The 20,957-nt window shown below is 39.2% G+C and overlaps 3 protein-coding genes across 6 annotated transcripts in view; all 3 read left to right on the forward strand.

Annotated features, from left to right (window-relative positions):
* Positions 1-671: 671 nt before the first annotated feature.
* Positions 672-7,116, forward strand: cnga2a (cyclic nucleotide gated channel subunit alpha 2a). Its single transcript, XM_027029019.3, has 7 exons — positions 672-900; positions 1,827-1,935; positions 2,014-2,124; positions 2,526-2,702; positions 2,852-2,959; positions 3,821-3,927; positions 4,037-7,116. Exons 2-7 carry the CDS (start codon positions 1,829-1,831, stop codon positions 5,455-5,457), a joined length of 2,031 nt encoding a protein of 676 aa, XP_026884820.3. The 5' UTR covers positions 672-900; positions 1,827-1,828; the 3' UTR covers positions 5,458-7,116.
* A 979-nt stretch (positions 7,117-8,095) lies between these two features.
* On the forward strand, positions 8,096-13,752 carry nup62l (nucleoporin 62 like). Of its 2 annotated transcripts, none has more exons than XM_027029024.3 (13): positions 8,096-8,251; positions 9,048-9,387; positions 9,582-9,838; positions 9,950-10,024; positions 10,146-10,247; positions 10,458-10,568; positions 11,225-11,333; positions 11,433-11,577; positions 11,840-11,889; positions 11,991-12,125; positions 12,323-12,434; positions 13,397-13,463; positions 13,573-13,752. In XM_027029024.3, exons 2-13 carry the CDS (start codon positions 9,065-9,067, stop codon positions 13,662-13,664), a joined length of 1,578 nt encoding a protein of 525 aa, XP_026884825.3. In that variant the 5' UTR covers positions 8,096-8,251; positions 9,048-9,064; the 3' UTR covers positions 13,665-13,752. The 2 variants fall into 2 exon arrangements, with proteins under 2 accessions (XP_026884825.3, XP_026884826.3); XM_027029025.3 differs by having other exon boundaries at positions 10,461-10,568.
* A 122-nt stretch (positions 13,753-13,874) lies between these two features.
* The window catches only part of atrx (ATRX chromatin remodeler), a 38,646-nt gene continuing 31,563 nt past the window's right edge, over positions 13,875-20,957 (forward strand). Inside the window, exons 1-8 of one of the 3 annotated variants that reach the window (XM_027029017.3) lie at positions 13,875-14,095; positions 16,435-16,535; positions 16,709-16,758; positions 17,840-17,886; positions 18,756-18,880; positions 18,962-19,081; positions 19,231-19,340; positions 19,434-19,501. In XM_027029017.3, the coding sequence (XP_026884818.2) occupies positions 14,076-14,095; positions 16,435-16,535; positions 16,709-16,758; positions 17,840-17,886; positions 18,756-18,880; positions 18,962-19,081; positions 19,231-19,340; positions 19,434-19,501 (641 nt within the window). In that variant the 5' untranslated portion in view covers positions 13,875-14,075. Of the gene's footprint in view, positions 14,096-14,838; positions 15,020-16,434; positions 16,536-16,708; positions 16,759-17,839; positions 17,887-18,755; positions 18,881-18,961; positions 19,082-19,230; positions 19,341-19,433; positions 19,502-20,957 lie in introns of those variants that run through there. The other 2 variants (XM_081698940.1, XM_027029018.3) reach the window with 2 other exon arrangements.

A 20,957-nucleotide genomic window follows, 5' to 3' on the forward strand; every position in this document is an offset into this window, starting at 1 on the left:
AATTACAACTGCTCTCTCTCTCTGCTTTAGAGACCTGTCAGTCCAGGCCTTAAGAAATACCATGATGTTAAAAGCATGAGAGAGTGTGCACTTTATGTCTAACCAAAGGGGATGAAGGTTTATAATCACCTCCAATCACCTGAGAAACATGTCCAGACTAAATGGATGTGCTAGCCTAGAGTTAAAGGATGATTTAGGCATCCAGCAGCAAGTATATAATCTTTAGGCAGCTAATCAGGTGGCAGGTATGGGTGTTCCTGGAAAGCATGCCACTTTATGCAATCAGTATGCTTCAAAGAGACAAGAGCCTGTCTGAATTACAATGAGATCCATTGTACAAAGGCTCTATTCATTCAGCAAAGCACTTGCTGAAAGCCTTTTTCTCTCCAAATGATGCCCTTTTCAGTGATTCTGCGATGTGATTGGAAATAAACAGAAGGCACACAAACACAAAAAATAAATAAATAAATTTTAAAAATCCCCCCAAACCCTGCACTGGGCCTCATTCCAGCTCTGTTGTTTTTTGCTAGATGTAGCAAGATGTGCAGCGGGGGTGGAGAGGTGTGTGATGTCTCAAGTACCATATGGTAATGTTTCTCCTCTCTCTCCTCCCTGCACAGCCCCTCTCTGTCTGCTATCCTTTCCTGGTTAGTTTCGCAGCATATTGTGGTCATGCCTCATGGACCTCAGCCTTGCATAGAACCCCAAATAAGCATGGAGTCCAAATAGGAAAGACCTGAGCAACCATGCAGATTTTGAAGGAGAGCAGAAAACAAAGCGGATACTGACAAAAAGAAGCACCTAATTTCCATGAAGTCTAGATTTCCCAATATTTTGGCAACGGATGAAGTTGTGAATTTTTAATTTTTTTGTCCAGTAAGCAAACATTTAAAAAGAAAGGTGAGTAAATGAAAGAGTCAAAGAGTTTGTGTGACTTTAGAATTTAATAATTTAATAATAATTCATTAATGAATAATTTAATTCATTACATAATATTGACATTAATATTCACACAATCTACTTGTCACATGTGAAACACAAAGTTGTAAAATAAAAGTTGGCATTGGCTTAATACCATGGTAAGCCTAATACAACTGTGATAACTATACTGCACCTTGCTATACTTTGTACATCTGGAATGCTCTTGATCTTACCATAGTTACATTTGACAAGATGTAATAATTCATGCTCTTTGTTAGTCTTGAATATATGTTGGTCATATATAACAAACCAGGGATCATTCTTTTCACTTTAGATTTTGAATGTGAATGTATTTAGTTTATATATTGTACCAAACTGGATTATTGCTACAAATATTCAGTTCAGCACAGGTGTCTAGCAGCTGTATCAACCTGAGTGAGGTAACGCACAATCCTTATGTTTTGGATGGCATGTCTCTTCTGGTCTGCATATATCTTTTTATTTTATCAATGTATATCAGCATATGAGAGATGCAGTCATGCACCACTCCTCACTAATTCCCACTTGATCCAGCTCTTATTGATTCAAATAGTGCGACTAATCATTACTACAATTCATGGTGTTGCTATGGATGCTAAGGATATCTCCACGGTGACAGTGACTCTGAAGGATCTGATCTTGACTGGCCATCCTCTTGGTCTTTGTTTACTACAGTTCTCATTTTCTCATAGTATTAAATCTAGCAGTTAGGACTACCTCTACAAAAAAGTATCATGTTCGTACTTTCACAATTGTATTACAAAATTGCTACAGTAAATTACTTCTCCTGACCTCTTACGTTTATATGTTGCTATTTCTAGCCTTTCTCACTTAATGCATTAAATACTAAGCATACACTTTTACAGTAATGACAGGCCAAGTGATGGAGGAGAGTACAGATCTGACAGCTCAGAGGCTCTCAGTGAAGACTTCAATGGAAGATGACTCTGAGAGAGCAGACAGCACATTGAGTCGGTGAGAATGACTACTCCTGTTCTTAAACTTCAGGATGTTACACTGTTGAATACTAACCACTGCTTGTGTGTGCTAAAGCGGACCATCCATATGTGATGACACATCGTCGGAACTACAAAGGGTGGCCACAATTGAGCCCCGAGGTCTGAACTCCCAGAGCTCCTTTCGTGGAAGAGGAGCTCTATCAAGGTGAGCACCATAATCAAAGGGTGGTCTGTTGTCTTATCCTAATCTCAGTATTCTCAATTTTAGCTCTCATACTAGTAGATAGATCGGAGGGCATTTGCTTACCAACAGTGAAATTCCAACAACAATAAATTCCATGTTTGGAGAACAGTATGTAATGCTCAAGTTTGCTTTGCATTTTTTACTTATTAGATCTGTATTTATCCAAGCTATCACCATGGTATTTATTGACTCGCTGTGTTAATATGTTAACTTGCTCCCAATCAGAGCTGAAAAATTCAAATGTCATATTTTTTTCCTGCACTTCTAGGGAAAAAAATCTGATGTGAAAGACAAGCATATACTACAAATAAAAATGTATGGACAATAACATGTGTTTCAAACAAAACTTTCCTGTACCTCAGGCTGGTGAGGATGGTGGTGACACTCCGAGAATGGGCCCACAGGAGTCTCCAGGAGGAGGGAGAGAGGCCGGACTCTTTCCTGGAGCGCTTTCGTGGGCCAGAGCTTCGCATGGCTCCCAGCCGCATCAGCAGTGGCAGACCAGACCAGCATGATTCAGGCACTGGTGTCAAAACCAAGTCAGTCTCCTGATCATAGTCCTGGGAGTGCACTGTTCAGTTTAGATTCCTACCATTCTATACCATTTAAATGATCATAAGTATACCTCAAGTACGATATAGATTACTTAAGACTTAATATGAGAAGGCTTTTGGAAATTCATCAACAGGAAGAAGCCAGATGTGTTTGTCCTTGCACCAGCAGATGATATGTACTATCACTGGCTGTTTGTCATTGCCACAGCTGCACTGTACAACTGGTGTCTCCTGGTGGCCAGGTAAAGGCTTCCCTCCATTGTCTTTCTTGCCTGTTTAGCAGTCAAGATCACCTTTAGGCAAAAGAGAATCAGGTCCAAGACCAAAACTATAAAGGGGACTAGATTATCTTATTCAAGACTGAAATGGGGAAAATGCGAAATCACTGAGACCATGTGAAAACAAATCTCTATAACATTTAGTTTATATATACAGTATATTATATAACTATAAACTGAATATTGCTTGCTACAATATTAAGACACTATCAGAATTGTTAGTGATTTTTAATTTTTACATCTTAAAAATAAAGACTGTATCAAACAATACCTCATTACTATATGAATTGTGGGAAACAAACTTCATTTTAAATTTATTATAGCTGCAGGTAGAGAGGTTTGAAATGTTTTTGACACAGCAGCAACAACTTGATCATTTTATTCTATAATTCTTGTAATATCTTTCCATGGATTAGATATGGCCAGCTGGACATGAAAAAAGGTTTCAAGTACTAAATGCATTCATCCAAGAGCATGATAATCCTAGACAATTAAAATATCTCAAGAACAGTCTTGACTACTGCAATTGTACTCTTTGGCATTAATATACTAATTGCAAAATATATGAAGGATAAAATTATTCAAGCTTCTCACCTAAACCAGAGGTAGCTATTTTATTAGGGCTGTATTTTGAACTATTTTTCAGCAGTTGTTTCCTTCATTAAAATACAACAGGTTTGAGAGCTTCAGACCAAATGAAGCAAGTGAGTCTAATTTAGGCTCTCATTTTAATGATGATTTATGTAAATAACTGCGTTTGTGCTATGTGTATGGGCCATTTCCCCTACCAGGCTCACAATTTTGCTATTCATATTTCAAACACAGGGCCTGCTTTGATGAGCTTCAAACCAACAACTACATTCTGTGGCTGGTTCTGGATTACCTCTCTGATCTGGTGTACATACTGGACACCTGTGTGAGACTGAGAACAGGTCAAAAGCCTAGGTTATCAACTGGAAATATGGTGTTAGTTGAATTACCATTTTGCAGACATTTTCATACTTGTTACTTGTAATTACATGGATGATATCTACTCTGCAGGTTTCCTGGAGCAGGGTCTTCTGGTGAAGGACCTTAAGAAGTTAAGAGAATCCTATGTCCGAACCCCCCAGTTTAAGATAGACCTCCTGTCCATTCTGCCTACAGATCTGGCCTACATTGCCACTGGCATCAATGTGCCTGAACTCCGCTTCAATAGGCTGATGCGCTTTTCTCGCATGTTTGAGTTCTTTGACCGCACAGAGACTCGCACTAGCTACCCCAACACCTTTCGCATCAGCAACCTTATACTCTATATCCTGGTCATCATCCATTGGAATGCCTGCATCTACTTTGCAATTTCCAAGTCTCTTGGCTTTGGATCTGATCAGTGGGTCTATCCCAACATCTCCGATCCTGAGTTTGGCACTCTGACAAGGGGTTATGTCTACTGCCTCTATTGGTCCACCCTCACACTCACCACCATAGGAGAAATGCCAGCACCAGTGCGTGATGAGGAGTATCTTTTCGTGATCTTTGACTTCCTAGTGGGTGTCCTCATCTTTGCCACAATTGTAGGAAATGTGGGATCTATGATATCCAATACAAACGCCACACGTGCTGAGTTCCAGACGCGTATCGACTCCATTAAGCACTACATGCAGTTCCGTAAGGTCAGCAAAGAGTTGGAGGCCCGGGTTATTAAATGGTTTGATTACCTGTGGACCAACAAGAAGGCGATTGATGAGCAGGAGGTACTAAAGAACCTTCCAAACAAACTGCGGGCTGAGATCGCCATCAATGTACACCTGGAGACACTTAAAAAGGTGCGTATCTTCCAGGACTGTGAGGCAGGCTTGCTTGTGGAGCTTGTTTTGAAGCTTCGCCCTCAGGTCTTCAGCCCAGGTGACTATGTGTGCCGCAAGGGTGACATTGGCAAGGAGATGTATATCATTAAGGAGGGCCGACTGGCTGTGGTGGCTGATGATGGGGTGACGCAGTATGCCCTCTTGACGGCTGGTAACTGCTTTGGTGAGATCAGTGTACTCAATATCAAGGGCAGCAAGATGGGTAACCGGCGCACAGCCAATATCCGAAGCATTGGCTACTCAGACCTCTTCTGCCTGTCCAAGGGTGACCTAATGGAGGCTGTGATGGAATACCCTGATGCCAAGAAGGCCCTTGAGGAGAGGGGCCGGGAGATTCTGCGCAAGGAGGGCCTTCTGGAGGAACTCGGAGCCGGGGGCCTTGCAGGTGAGCACATGGAGGAGAAGGTGGAGCGGCTGGAAACTTCCCTGGACATGCTGCAGACACGCTTCGCACGGCTGCTGGCAGAGCACACAGCTGCGCAGCAGCGCTTCAAGCAGAGGCTCGCAGCACTGGAGAGCAGACTGCAGCGCTCTGGGAGCGGATTTCTGTCCGATGGCAATGAGAGCACTATTGATGGTGATGGCACTCGCAGTGAGGTTAACATTCAGTGGTGAATGGGACTGCATCATTTGAGCCAGTGCACCAGGGTCTTTATACACTTTCAGGACAATGTTGAAGCCGCAATACTAATTTTTTTTTGTCATAGAAACACTGAATGTATGTGTAACTGTTTGCCTTATATATTTTTTATTATATATATATGTGTGTGTGTGTGTGTGTGTGCGCGTGTGTATGTAAAATGTGTGTATGGTATACAAACCAAACTTTATAATACTAGGTAAGAGCAATGTTAATGGATGTGGCAGTCCTATTTAAAAAAGTACCAGGGATTGAAAGACAAAATAGAGAGAATGTGGAGGGATAACACCAAGTTGTTGTGCTGGAGGCATGGCTACAACAGGTCCTAGGAAATACATCAATCTCAGTGTGGAAAAGATCTTCAAGATAATTGTAAGTTGGCTGATAGTAAAAAGAGAAAATTGATCAGGAGAGAGCAAACTGAGCTTCCATAACTTCCACAAGTCCTAAAGAACAACTACAAATACCTGGGGATTCTCCAGTCACATGGCAACCAAGAGGCAAAAAAGAAAAGGACACCAACATCTAAATACCTCCATAGGCAGGTCCACTTGAGTCTGTTGAATGAGAACAATAAGATCAAAGCCATAAACACATATGCCTTGCCGGTCATCAGCTACCCAGCAGGCAAAATAAGAGGGCCAAGAGAAGAACTGGAAGCTGCCATCAAAAAGACCAGAAAATCCACTTAAGATCCAAGGTCAGCAAGAAAGAGGAGTAAAGGAACCTACAAAGTATAAGACCTACTGGCCAGGACAAGACATGAACCAACCATGAATACATCCATTGACCCCCAAGGATTAGCTAATGAGTCAAATGGGCAGCATAAATCATGCAATGTTATCACCGACAGATAACAGAGTTGGAAAAATACTAGGAACTTAAAGAAGAAATTGAGAGACTGTAGAAGGTTAACACCAAGGTGTAACACCCATTGATGATAGGGGCACTTGGGACTATGACCACTAAGTTGGAACCTAATATATCCCAGGAATCTCAACATCAAACTCAGTTGAGAAGAATGCAATCCTATGAATAGCAAAAATACTGTGCCACACCCTCACAGATTCATGTAATGTATTTCTATGACTGACCAGCTGCAAACAAACCTACGCTCACTATGTGCAATGCCAGACAGCCGCTGGAGTTGTGTAAAGCATGCTTGTACTGGACTCTGAAAACAGTGGAAATTTATTCTCTGGAGTGAAGAATCACATTTCACTATCTGGTAGTCTGATGGATGAATGTGGGTTTGGCAGATGCCAGAAAAATGCTACCTATCAGAATGTATCATGCCAACAGTAAAATTTGGTGAAGGACAGTTAATGGTCTGAAGTTGGTTTTCAGGTATTGGGTTGGGCCTCTTTGTTCCAGTTAAAGATAAAATTGATGTTACAGCATATAAAGGCATTTTAGACAACTATATCCTTACAAATGTATGGCAACAAATTGAACACCATTGTAATGAACATCATTCGAATGCCAAGTCTTCTCATCCAACATCAAAGCCTGACAAACTTTTCACAAACTTTTTTTGACTGAATGGGTATAAATGTACATTCTCCAAAATCTTGTAGGAACCCTTCCTAGAAGTAGTGGCTCTGCAGATAAAGTAAGAGGACAAATGTTTTCATTTTATCTGATGTGTACAAATGCACTGTTGCACTATTGTTTGTTCCTGAAGAAAGAGGAACATGTAAATGTCTGAAAGCAATGCAGACAACTTGAAATTGCAATCAATGACTTTCACTACAACAATGCTCAGCATTCTTCAGACCTCAGTATAAGACTCAGAGGCTATAGTATCAGAGGTCAGTTGTGTCATTCTACAAACTTTTAATCAGCAGCCTTGCAATGTGAGGTCCTGAATTCTTAAGATGTCACACAGATTTCTTACTAACCATGATACCATAGATTTCCATAGATTACCATAGATTTCTTACTAACCGTACATGATATGTACATATCTTTTTTCTTAGTTTGAAGTCATACAGGTATCTTCCCATCCCAAACTAGGTAGACATCAGCTAAATACCCTCATATAAGGGCATCTTTAGTTTGAGCAATAATGTAATTTTAATGTAATAATGTAATGTAAATTTTTTTTGCCCAAAAGAATAGTCCATATCATCGTAGACATACATAAGAGGCCACTTATAAAACGTAGCTGGTTAAATGTGGCAGTAATTTCTCAGGACTGAATCAATAACATGTCATACAGCAATTCTGTAAGCGCGTCTCCGGTTTATTGTAGAACAGAAAATAGATGCACCAAGTAAAGAGCAGCATGCAAAGAATATAGGCATGGACCTATGGCAATACGAAAGGTAAAAGTAGACAATGGCTATAGGCAATGCCATTTCCAACCTGTCATCCGGTCTATTATATAAGTAAACTATAATCAAAATGTATTTATATAGCACTTTTTTTACAACAGGCATTGTCTCAAAGCAGCTTCACAAATGTTTGACATCAAGCTCCCAGTGAGCGCAATAATGGTGCAGGAAATACGTTACATACTTTTTTTTCCATGTGCAGTGACCAAATGCCTGATGCTACCATCTGATGTGATATACTAAATAAGCTACTGGGTGAAAACAGAACCCTATAGTCTTTCGCGAAATACTGTTTTCTTTTTAAAAAGGCAAGTGGCTGGATGCCCCAATAACATCACGGTCCTTTCATGACAGCCGACGCGGACTTCACGGCTTGTTTTCCGCGCTGTGCTCGTATCAGGAATGTCGATACTTTTGCTACGTTTGATCTGAGGTAACTTTGGCTAGCTGTATTTTTATATCATTGACTATTCCCCGTGGAAGTTGTTCTTGTAGCGTAATATGGTTATGAGTATAGAAATAGGTTGTGAATGCTTGATTGGAATCACAAGACTGCCTTAAATAAGCAGGAATAGCAGAAATACTTAGCTAAGCTATCTAACTATCTTAGCTACATTTTAGCAAACGCATGGTAAGTCTTAGCTGGAGCTTTAGCATGTTCTATAGGTTGCAGTAATCAGTTTAATCAATAACGATTTTATCTTTATTTAACGTATTTATAGTTCATTAGCAAGCTACAGCGGTGATGCTTTATTAATGTATTTGAGATTTAGCTAGCTAGCGCTTGTTTTATTACTACGTTAGCGTGTTAGCTTATCTAGCAAGATTTTTTAGCTAGTGGATTTATAAACAATGTATAATTTATGCTATTCCTATAATGGTAATATAGGTTTTCCCCTGTTTACTTTTCGCAGTCACTCGTGGTACTGAGATACCTTGGTGAATTTATAACGTTTGGGTTGTGCTTGTTAACGTTAGTTGGATAGTTTTAATGAATTTCTGAATAGAACACTTTGGTTGACCTAAATAGAATAATTTTTTAAATGCTACATTGCGAGAAAATAAACTGCAGTAGATAATGAACGCACGTTTATGTAGTAAAACAAGGTTAGAGAAAAGTTTAGGCATCAGTTAAGAGTTGATGTATCCAGCCTGCATTGAGCGAAGGTTACATGTTTCCCAAAGAGAACTGTTACTTTATATGATGTTTCTGAATGTCATTATTTCAGACTTTTGAGGGAGCGACATGTCATTCAATTTTGGACAAACCAGCGGTGGGGGCTTTACTTTTGGAACCCCTAAAACCATTGCTTCAGCCACTGCTTCAGCCACTGGCTTTGGATTGCAGACCAGTACTCCAGCTGGAGGGGGCTTCACTTTTGGGGCTGCATGTCAACCTCAACCTCAACCTCAACCTCAACCTCAACCTCAGGCATTGGCTGGCACATCTCAAATAGCAGGACTCCTTGCACAGCCAACTACAAGTAATGGCACCTCACAGGGTGGCTTTACCTTTGGTGCAATGCAACAAAGCAGTGTTACTGGTGGAAGTGGAGGATTTACATTTGGGTAAGAATTCAGTTAAATACAGGTTTCCTTAAAATAATTGCTAGCCTAAGGTCTTCTTACATGTTTCCTCTTGAATAACTAAGGTCATGACTAATACTAAGGTGTTTTTTTTCAGTGACTGTCTTGGAGATGATATTCTTTTTTTGAGAGGTGATATATTTTTTAAAAAGAGATCTGTGTATTTTTCCTCCAAGCGCATCCGCTCCAAAACTGGGTTTCAGCCAGCCTACAGCCTCTCAGCCTGTCACTATAGGAGTGACTCTGGGAGGGCTAGTACCACCATCCTCCTCCACCAGCACGGGTTTCACGTTTGGAGCCCTTTCTACCCAGACCACGTCTGCAATCCAACCATCTACTGGGGGCTTGAACTTTGGAGCGGCTAAGGTTCAAGCCACCACAGCTCTCCCAGCACAGACTACTCCTGCCCTCTCACTGGGTGGGCAAACCACAGGTGAGATTGTATTGATCACCCCTGAACACCATCTATCCACCACTTTGATGTAATAATTATAATGGTTGTAAAGAAGGCAGTAATTTTTTTCATTTTTTTGCTAAATCAAAGGTCTCACTCTGGGAGCCACTGCACCAGCTTCCACAGCTTCTTCTACAGGATTCAGCTTTGGGGTCAAGCCTGCAGGCACGTGTAATTATGTTCTGTTTATTGTTACTGTGAGAGAAGTATTTACATGAAGGAGGATGGGAGTTGCGTTTTAGAAGTTGATGTATTAATTTGCTTGTTTGCTTTCTCCTTCATATAGTAACCCCATCTCCTGCTACGACTACAGCTGTTAGCCTGGTTCCTGCAGGCTCTTCTCTGTTTGCCACCCCCATAACATCAGCACCAGCTACAGGCTTCACCAGTAGGCTTATGTTCTGGGTGACAGTTTTATCATGTGCAGAGACCTCATAGCATTCATTGTATATTTAATAGTAAACTAATTCAGCAAATTCAATACATGTGATTTATGATGTGGATGCAGTTAGTAAACAAAGGTGTTAACATCTAGAAAAAGTTGTAGATGTTTTAAAAGAACAGAACGAAGGCAGTCAGAGGATGTCTCCTATGCCAGTAGGTGGTACAATAACGGCAGCAGTACCTGCAGTGACTACAGCAGGCCCTGCCTCCACAGGCTTGTCACTCAAACCACTAGGAACTGCAGCTGCCAGCGCTGTCATGACGGGTAACATATTTTTTGTGAAAGTCGAGCCTTTCTTCTGTACCAACACACTAAGAAATTTAAAATATATAAAACCATAGTATGGGTAAATACGTTAACCTCTTTGGTTGGTGGATGTTCTTTTAAAATCATATAACGTACACCTATTTCCAATCAAGCATAATCATCTTTGAAAATTCTACATCCATATGCTAGCCAAAGAATCATTTGTTCTAGGCAGTATAATTCAACTTTGTATCTAGATGTGCCTATGTCCCTGTGCTGGCCTACATAGTAATTAACAAAGTAATCTCTGCTGTTATTGATGGTGCAGCTAAATGTCTTCACTCTTTTATTTCTAACATCTGTGGATATTAGCATAGGTTGGTAGGTTAGGTTAGGCTAGGCAATTGGCAAAGCAAAGCTATTAAGATTTTTGTTTCATCAATGGGAGGAATAGAATTACTAATGGCAATTTTGGTTGTACAGAAGAAAAAGTTTTGGGTTTGCATATTAAACATGGAGATTTATTTTTTCATGAAAAAATAAGGGAAATAGTAATTGTGGATAATAACTGAGCTAATTCATGATAAGCCATGCATTATGTGACTTTAATGCATGGTTGTGGAGGCACAATGTACTATTGCACCCCATAGAACTAATAGCATTGCTCTCCATAGCTGCTGTTACCACAGTGGCTTCCACAAGCTTTTCACTGGGTTTGAAGCCTGCTGCAACTGCTGCTCCAATAACTTCTGCAGCCACCATCACTGCTACTGTTGCAGCCAGGTACACTACAGTGCTTGTGAGGGATATGACACTTTTTATCTATACCCCACCCCCCCCAATATTTAATATGCTTAAATATTTGGCCACTCTTGTACTCAGTGCTGCACCAGTGATGTCATATGCCCAGCTGGAAGCTTTAATCAATAAGTGGAGTTCTGAGTTGGAGGACCAAGAGAGACATTTCCTTCAGCAGGCCACACAGGTCAATGCCTGGGACCGGATGCTGGTAGAGAATGGAGAAAAGGTAGCCGGCTAAATGAAAATGTACATTGAACAGCTGCCTTTGACTTAAAATTTGTTCTTACTTGTCGCATTAGTTTCACGAAATATTACATTCCCATACAGTAGTATTTGTTACAAAGAGTACCATTTACCAATATGATCTTGAAATGTTTTGTACAGTAGTATGGTTGAAGTCTAGTATTGTGACTTTACATATTTGAATAAATCATTGCTGTTTTACATTTCTTCATATGTTAAGGTTAATCAAACACTGCTTTGCACAGATTACAGCTCTTCATAAAGACATGGAGAAAGTTAAACTGGACCAAAGAAGGTAAATTTGTCGAGCGTACTTGCAAGATATGTTTAACTACAATGACATGTTGGTAATGAGTTTTGTGTCTCAAAATTGTACATTCATTCATTTAACCTCAGACTAGACCAGGAGTTGGACTTCATCCTGTCCCAACAGAAAGAGCTGGAGGATCTTCTTGTCCCACTGGAGGAGTCTGTGAAGGAGCAAAGTGGTACCATTTATATGCAAAATGCTGATGAGGAGCGAGAAAGAACGTAAGCCTTTCCTTTACATGCAAATGCTTAAGCAAAGTGCTCTCAAAAGTTAACGATGCTAAGTGTTTTTGTGCATGCTTTTCACTTGTGTTTTATGTGATACTGGTAGTTCATGTGAAGGCTTTTTCCTTTCCTTCCCCCTTTTTTCTTGATAGTTTTGAAAAAATTGTTTACTGACTGGCAGCTTTGTGATGCAGGTATAAGTTGGCAGAAAATGTTGACTCTCAGCTGAAGAGAATGTCCCAAGATTTAAAGGAAATCATTGAGCACCTTAATACATCCAATGGGCCAGCAGACACAAGTGACCCGGTAAGTGTAGGGTCATGTTTAAAGGATGGCACTGACATTCTGACATGTCATGTTTTACTTAATAAAATGTTTTTGATGCAGAATTTACTGAAGACCTCAATAGTATATAAAGGAGATAAGCCAACACAAAATGAAACATTAGTCTGGAGAGTAATCTTGGAATGCGCTTCCAGTTCCCTGTGAAATATGAAGCTGTTTGTCATAATGTTGGAACTGTTCTATAGAAGTATTGTGTCCTGTTCCAGCTGCTTTCCCAGCCTCAAGTCCTATTAAAGTGGGACATCTCTTTAACTCTGAAAATGGGTCTGTCCACCTTGTATTTATGTGTAGACCACAATATAGACAAGCACATTTTCAAAGTGAAATTAGTCCAAGCACTTTGGGCTCTGCATTTTTGGGTTGTAAAGTGAAATACATTTTTTTGGGGGGGGGGTTGTAAACCTTGGAAATACATCGTACCCATGTCACAAGTGGGCGCTTGCAGAACTGAGCCATTAAAACAAACTTATTATTTTAAGGTGTATGATGGGGACTGGCACTCTCGGAAGGGGGGATGGTGGCCATCACTTAGGAAGGTTAAATGGGTGCTCTGGCTGCTATGTCAGGGAGCTGGCTCTTTGGTCCAGTGGTCAGAGCTTATGTTTACCTCCTGTTGGTCTTATTTTTTAAGGTGTTCTCTTAGACTTATCTTCACTTCTGAACATCCATATCTATCCTAAAATGGATATTACAATGAGTTGAAATGTAGTATTTCTATTTTGAAACCCTGAAGTTCTGTAGACTTGCTCCCTAACTGTCTGACCAACTCTTTGTAAGCTTATGGAGCATTACAGACTTAATATGGTTGCAGGGACACCTCCAATTAGTATAGTCAGAAACCTGTTGGGTAAAAAAAAAAAAAGTCCTTGTTGTTGGATGCTAAAAACTAACTTTGCTGTCTTACCCCACCACCACCTTTTCAGCTGCAGCAGATCTGCAAAATCCTAAATGCCCACATGGACTCCCTTCAATGGGTTGAGCAAAATTCTGGTTAGTATCTTATTAGACTTAAAATATAATTTGGGTGTACTTTTAGAATTTGGGTGTAGTTTATAAAATGTTTGGTTTCATATCCCTAATGACGATTTTCAATGTGCAGTTCTACTTCAAAGGCGTGTGGAAGAGGTGTCAAAGTTGTGTGAGAGTCGCAGCAAGGAGCAAGAGAAGAGCTTTCGTCTAAACTTCCAGTGACTCTGCATAAAGGATGACACAGCCCCATTAGTTTAAATGAATATTGTTTTGATCATTGTTAGAATAAAAAATGTGTACTTTTTACTCATCAGTGGGTTTTTTAATTGAAGTTTATATTAAATAAAGAAACCACAGACAGCGCTCAACCATCTGCTTAAATGAGCAGAAAAAGAGTGATTTATATAATAATTCTTTATAATAATAGTGTGTTGTCCTGCTCTCATGTTTACACACCAATGAGCTTTCCCTTCCTGGTTTGGCAAAGATCAGCCAATCACCAGCTCTGATGCTATCTGGAAAGATGGCGCCTCGCTTTGTTTCATGGTAGTGGGGATTTCATTTTTTTTAAATCGGACTTGAAGATAAAGCATGCCAAGATCTCACAAGTTCCAGACGTAAAAAAAATTAAAAATGAACATCGACAAATGCAGGTATGAGCACCACTGGTGATGTTCAGATGTTTTCCATATGTTAAGACTAAACGATTAGTAAACGGTGCACTGCGACTACACAAAAAAGGACTCATGCCTTTTCCATTCGTATTTAGGGACATTATTACTGACTTGTTAGACGTGACGGGAGAACATATATTGACCCTTCGTTGAATCCTAGCTACGTAACTAGCTGCATCTGGATAGCTACTATTGATCCACAAATATTGTCAGGCTCAGGACTCATCTTTTAGTGGTACCGGTGTAGTAGTGCTACGACCTAGGGGAAATTGATTTGTAGCTAACTAAGTACTGTAATCTACATCGTGCCAGACTTCTCAGATTCATGCTGGGTGTGCATGGGCAAGATGGGACGAGACGTTTCAGGCTAGTTAACGTTCAATCGATCGTTTCATACTGAGATCGTAAAACCGGACCAGACGGGGGGTTTGTGATGGTACCGCATCACCCCTCCGTCGCTACCGACACGGTTTAAAGGAACCGATATCTTAAGCGTTGAACATGGCTGAAAGGCAGTTCTGAAGGTTGTCATTATCACGGGTTACAAACATGTAGGACCCTACCTGAATTAAAAGAACATACGCCTGTTACTGATGTATACAGTACATTAATGCACGTATGCGTTATGCCCCCAAAGCACAAATATGCCCATTCTTAGCCAACTTGCACCACCCAATGAGGTTAGTGCTCTGATTTGTGCAGGACGCGCCATTTTAGTGCGTCTCGAGCCATCCGGCAAGATGGCGCTCTTGCTTTGTCTTGTCTGATCTGGATAAATCAGTATTAGCATTTTAATACGAAAGAAGCGATACGCATTTAAGTGTATTAACGCAACTTCTATGGATGACGGATCAAGATTTAAAAGATTCGAGGCATACAAGTTTTGACCTGAGGTATTTGCAGGTATGTGTGCAGTTCGAGATGATGTGCTGACTGTTTGGTTAGCCTCGCTCCCTCGTTGTGTGCAATACTAGCTAGCTGGCAGTTAAGTTACTTACCGGTGTCAACTGCTCAAATTTCTGGCGATTGCACCGGGGTTTCATGCAACGTACATATTCATGCGTATTGCTTAGTGACAGGAGAAGTAAATGTTCATTTGACATTTCTGTAGACGTCTGTACGGATAAAAACTCAACAAAGCTAACATTATACGCTTCATCAAAGGCCTGTTCGGGAATCCTTTTTTGTGCTGTCGTACTTTCCCTCCCGATTTCTTTTTCACCAACCCCTTTGCTAATACTCTCGTAAAACATCTATGGCAACATTTTATTGCTTTGACTTTAAATGCGTTAATGAACATGTTCTCAAACAGCAGCCATCCAGATAGTTGGAACGGCAGGAGCCAGTTATGAATAATTAGCCACGTAGCCTAGCTATCTGGAGATCTAGTTTCTTGCAGATCATCGCTCTGCGCGCGATGACCGGCCAGCAAAGTGGGTTTAGCAAAACTGACATGTTTCGACATTAACCAGTCAGGCACAGTAGTACACAATGTTAGGTTATGCTGGCCAACGGACCGTTTCACCCATATGCTTTATCAAGCGGCTGTTTGGTTCCGTAAGAGCTAGACTGGGCTTATCGCCGGAGATGAGCTCGTGCTCAGTGATTAGCTCGCGAGTGATGACGCAAAATGTCAATAAACAACAAGGCCGAGCCGCAGCTTCCGATACACTCCTATGTGCAGAGAAAGCGGCTCTGTCGAAAAGGAAAGGGCCCGCTGGATTATTTCCCAAAAAGTGCTAATCATTTAAAACGGAGTGGTTTTGGGCCACTACCGCAAGCATTAGGCTTTAAAGTACTAAAGTTGTGCAGCCTTTGAGACGCACTTTCGATGTTCAAGATTCGCTGTTTTGAAGGCCTGATTTATTTTTTCATTGAGGGGCATCAACCACAGTGATGTCTATGGAAACAGTTATAAGGGAATAAACTATATTTGAAATGCAGTTTAAAAGTTTGTATAGTGAAGAAATTCATCTTAATTATTAGACTTCATGAGTTGGGCTACTTTCACAAGTTTGCTCTGAATGTGGTTTGTGCTGTTAAAAAAAAAAAATAAATATATATATATATATAATCAGTTTTTGGTTTGTTCTATACCTACTATTGCTAAAACATTGAAACATTTGCCATCTTCTAATGGTAAACGTGATTTTATAATCCTTTTCTTACAAAGAATTATCGAGAAAATGTCTTCCCATTGATGTGTGTTAAATACTACTTTAATTATGATTTCAAGAGACCGTCAAAGTGCTGAGTTTAACTCTGGCATGTTTCTTATACATTTCCATCGCTTACATTTCAAATCTTGCAATTTTTAGGTCCAGCAAGCTCACTACATTGGTCACAAAACTTCATGAGTTCCTGGATTATTCTCTGGAGAAGGAAAGTAGTGAATCCCGAGTTAATGAAATCCCCAGTGGTAAGTGTTCATTGTTCATTCTGTATTTCGTAGAGTACACTGTATTTGCTTACATTTTCTGAAACATATTTGTGTAACATCAGTGATTATTCTTGCTAAGACTCAAGAATTCCATTACATCCAACCACAGTTTTAACACCTTCCCATCCCCACATATTGTCTTTCACCAACAGGTGAAATGGCCTCCAGTGACTCAAACACCAATGATCAAATAATGTCCAAGGTACTTAACAAAATGACTATTGTATTCTGTAGGGTGGTGCAGAAATTATATATGGAGTGCTATTTATGTGCTTGTGCACAATTACATTATTCATAGAAAAATACTAATACTTTAATTGTTTACTTTTTTTTATCAGGAGCAAGTTACCAATGTGTATGAGGCTGTACAGTATAGAAAGAACAGCACTCTGAACTGGTTTTAGTGTTAGATAAAAGAACTCAGGGCTAAGTTGGTATTGGTTTGTGTTCAGCTGTACATACATTAATGCCTATAAATATTTTTTTTACTTTCAGCCATATATACTCCTTGCAGGTTGTCTGTCATAGTTTTATACTTATCTGTTATTTGGCCAATGTGATTTATTTAGTGACCTTACTGAAATGTATTTTTAAGTTACCTTGACTACCGTTTAGCACCATAGTCGCATGCTATTGGTGAAGAATGTTGGTATGTTTAATAAGAAGATTAAGCTTATTATTGTTCACTGTGGTAATATTAAGCAGTGAATAAATAATACAGTACTGTGATGTAGGCAGTTGTCATATGTACACATCAGAAGGTGTCATCATCACTCTGTTAATTTTTTAGCTCACCTACACACTACTTATTCCAGGTTGCTACCATACTTGAAAGGAAAGTAACTTCATTCTTGTGCTCCGACCAGCATCCTGAGTGAATTCTCTCTTCCGAGTGGTTATATCCACTTGTAATTCGGCCCCCTAAAGGTTCTCCAGCACTGTTCGTAATATTTTTCAAGTCAGATTTAATGATTAGGTCTTGTTGTTAGTTTTATCTTGCCAAAAGCACATTACATTTTATATATGGATTATATTGCAGACTACTTTAAAAGCGCAGTTTTTATAATAAAGCTGTCAGTATTGGCCGACAAAGGTGTTTTATTGAGATCAATCTTTGTTCATATCAGTGCATAACATTTACACTGTTTTCTCTAATTTAATGCTGTAGCAGTGGTCTGGATAAGTAGCTAAGTAATCTAGCTGTGAAAAGTCATACCCTGTGCTAGGCTAAATTGATCTAAATTGATATAGTTTTTTAAAAAGTAAATCTTTGGTGTTTCCAGCCTAGTTGCTCCACCGAAGGAATGAAGGCTTCATCGCGCTCAAAGAGGTGAGTTTTGTTTGACCAGTTGTTAAGGAGTTTAACAGTTTTCTTTCCAAATGATGAGTAAGGGTTAATTTTCAACAAGCAGGGCATAATATGATTTTAATCCACTTCTAAAGAAGCAAATAACCATCTTGAGGGGGACGTGTTGGACACCACCGAGTGTGCTAAAAAATGTAATAAATGGTTTGGAGTGGATTTACCAGCTTCGAGTGATGTTACTTCACTAGTAATTCTGCTTACTAATACTTCACTTACTAATTCCCACCCAAAAAAGAAAGAAAGACAGGCAAATAAGCAAACAAATAAAAATATAATTTGGCCAAACTTATCAAAATGGCTTAAATAAGAGTTGGACGTTTAGTGGTGATTTTTAGGTGGTATTGTGCAATATTCTATCCTAATATTCAGTATTCTACAAACACAATACAAAGATATACACCTTTTGTAAAATGTTCCATCGTAATCTCACGTTACTGCAGTTAGCCGTGTTAATCACTTTGGAAGTCATAACACACAAGATACCAAATACCAATCATAGCTTTAAAAAACAGTTGAGCAATGTTATAAACAAAAAAATTTTTTTTGTTGTTATAGCAAAAATGTGAACGGTTTAAACATATAACTTCAAAATGCATTGTCATCCAGTATAATGGCAGTTTCTTTTTCAGTGTTCTATAGTTTGTTTGTTTTTGTACTATGGGATCTGGAATTTTGGGTTGAAGAATGAAATTAAATATTTCATACATGAGTAACAATTATGTATATTTCTTTTTTAAATTATATTCTCATATATTGTTTATTTTTATATACATATTTCTTTTTATATATGTGTTTAACTGTATAGTTCTTTTTCTTCTCCCTTTTATTTGTAGAAAACCTGCTATTGTGACCAAGCATATAGAGTTCAATGAGTCAGAATCTGCAAATGAGAGTGAACACGATTGCACTGCAGGCAATATTAATGATGGGACTTTGGATATGGATGCACTACCAGAAGGTAAATGCTCTTACATGAAACTTTGACCATTCAGTGGTTTTTGGCTGTGGGAAGTCTCATTGTTTTATCTTGTTCTTGTAGATACGGTTGTGGTGAAGCCAGAACCTGTGAGCAATGAAGGAAAAGATGACTTCAAAGGTCCAGAGTTTCGTAACAAAGGAGGGAATAAAGTGAAAGATGAGGTTGTACGGAAACGTTGCGGTGAGTTAGCATTTAGCAGTGTGTGTGTGTGCGCGCGCGTGCATGCATGTGGGATGGTGCTTTTGTTTAAATATGCGTGTTACCCCCCCCCCCACACACACACCCAAATAGCCTTGTGATGGTTTTTTTTATTTGTGTCTTTTGTCCAGATGAGCACCTTCAAGAGATTGTTAATTGCACTGCCTGTGGACAGCAGGTCAATCATTTTCAGAGGGACTCCATCTTTCAGCACCCTGCACTCAGTGTTCTCATCTGCAAGGTAGATTCAAATAACTTTTTCTTAAAAATATATATCACTAGTGTTCACAACTGGTTTTGATTAACACTGCCATTTTGTTTGTTTTTCTCTCAGACATGTTTCAAATATTACATGAGTGACGATATTAGTAAGGATGATGATGGAATGGATGAACAGTGCAGGTTGGTAAAGTGCTTTTTTTGTTCACGTCAAATAGCTTTGTAGTTTGGATGTTGAAATGTTGCACATGCTGACAAAATGAAGGTGAAAATACAGAGATGTGTATATGTGGGTGTGCTTTAAATGTTCCTTTAAAAGGTTTCAATAAAGGGAGCCAGAGATGAATGTATACATGCTTTGAGAAAGCCTTATTCAAATATGTAAAATGCAACTGCAGTGTTATCAGGAATTAAATGACCAGGGATTTGTGATCAGATGATGAACAGAATGTGTGACTGTGCTTTTCTGAATGTACAATGACACCATAAAATGGTACCATTAATAGTGGCATCCATGTAAAAACCTGAGAATGGACATTAAAAATGGATAATTTACTTTAAGAAAATCATAGAAAGCAGGTGGTTTCCTAGGTGGTTTGTGCCCTGTTGGGAGTGAGGTATGAAAGGTATGAAAATGATCTGTTCCACCAAGCTTTATTCTTGTCATTCAGCAACTGTTGCTAGAGTTTTCATTCAAAAACCTAAACTTCAGTAAGATTGATGATAAGGTTTTGGGAAGCTAAAGGTCCTGGGTGGGCACATGTATATGTAATCAGTTTTAACAAATGAATTTATTAGACTTAGTTACAGGATTAATAACAATTGACTTGAACGCCTATATGTTTTAGATACAAATGTGCAGTATTAACAAGGCAGATATGCAACCCACATGTGGGAATCTAGTTTAATGCAGATTTCCATACAAAGTCTGGCCACATTCGCACATTAATTTGTGTGTTATTAGACTTATAAGTCTAAAAAGTAATTTAATTGGGGTGTAGGTGGTGGGGTGTGAACATAAGGAGTCTAATTAATGTCAAATTGCATGCTGTATGTGGACAAGACAGACCTTGCAAAAAGGCGCCCAACGCTCAGAGCACCACTGTCATCTCTGAGCATTTTTAGGTCTTGTCAAGGCACTATACAAAAGATCAAATAGAAGGGAAATGTCATGTATCCTCTTTGGTTATACAATTCTGTGAAGCAGGTCATCAGCCTTAGTCATGTTGCCAAAAACTGAGCAACCTTTCTCTCTAGATGCCATTTATATCATCCATTATCAACAATATATAAAGCCAGTAATCTAATTATCTGCAGGGTTGTTTGTATTAAAAAAAAAAAAAAAAAAAAAAAAAAAAAAAAGTCTTCACATGTTAGGGATCAGTACACAAATGGAGATTCTCAGACCAAAAGAAGTTATAATTCAAAGTTGCTTTTTGTCTCTGATATTTTCTCAAATGGTAAGTGCAAGTAGAAGAAGAAAGTTCTCTATTTTTAAAGATTTAATTACCAATTTGTGTAATCCCAAAGAGAGCAGATATAGATCAAGGTATGCTTTTATTACAAGAGTGTGTATTATGAAAATGCATGCTTTTCTGAAAAGTCCTTTTTACGTTATACCCTGGAATAAGACACATGT

Source organism: Electrophorus electricus, chromosome 16, assembly GCF_041902795.1.
Source record: "Electrophorus electricus isolate QZ-2024a chromosome 16, ASM4190279v1, whole genome shotgun sequence".
Classification (NCBI taxonomy): domain Eukaryota; kingdom Metazoa; phylum Chordata; class Actinopteri; order Gymnotiformes; family Gymnotidae; genus Electrophorus; species Electrophorus electricus.

What these genes read in the sequence shown, in the direction of transcription:
- cnga2a (XM_027029019.3), top strand. Translation starts at nt 1,829, where the DNA reads ATGACAGGCCAAGTGATGGAGGAGAGTACAGATCTGACAGCTCAGAGG. An exon ending in GGCACTGGTGTCAAAACCAA is followed by an intron (nt 2,703 to 2,851) that starts GTCAGTCTCCTG and finishes ATTCATCAACAG; the next exon opens with GAAGAAGCCAGATGTGTTTG. An exon ending in CTGTGTGAGACTGAGAACAG is followed by an intron (nt 3,928 to 4,036) that starts GTCAAAAGCCTA and finishes TCTACTCTGCAG; the next exon opens with GTTTCCTGGAGCAGGGTCTT.
- nup62l (XM_027029024.3), top strand. Translation starts at nt 9,065, where the DNA reads ATGTCATTCAATTTTGGACAAACCAGCGGTGGGGGCTTTACTTTTGGA. An exon ending in ACTGCTACTGTTGCAGCCAG is followed by an intron (nt 11,334 to 11,432) that starts GTACACTACAGT and finishes TCTTGTACTCAG; the next exon opens with TGCTGCACCAGTGATGTCAT. An exon ending in CAGCAGACACAAGTGACCCG is followed by an intron (nt 12,435 to 13,396) that starts GTAAGTGTAGGG and finishes CCACCTTTTCAG; the next exon opens with CTGCAGCAGATCTGCAAAAT.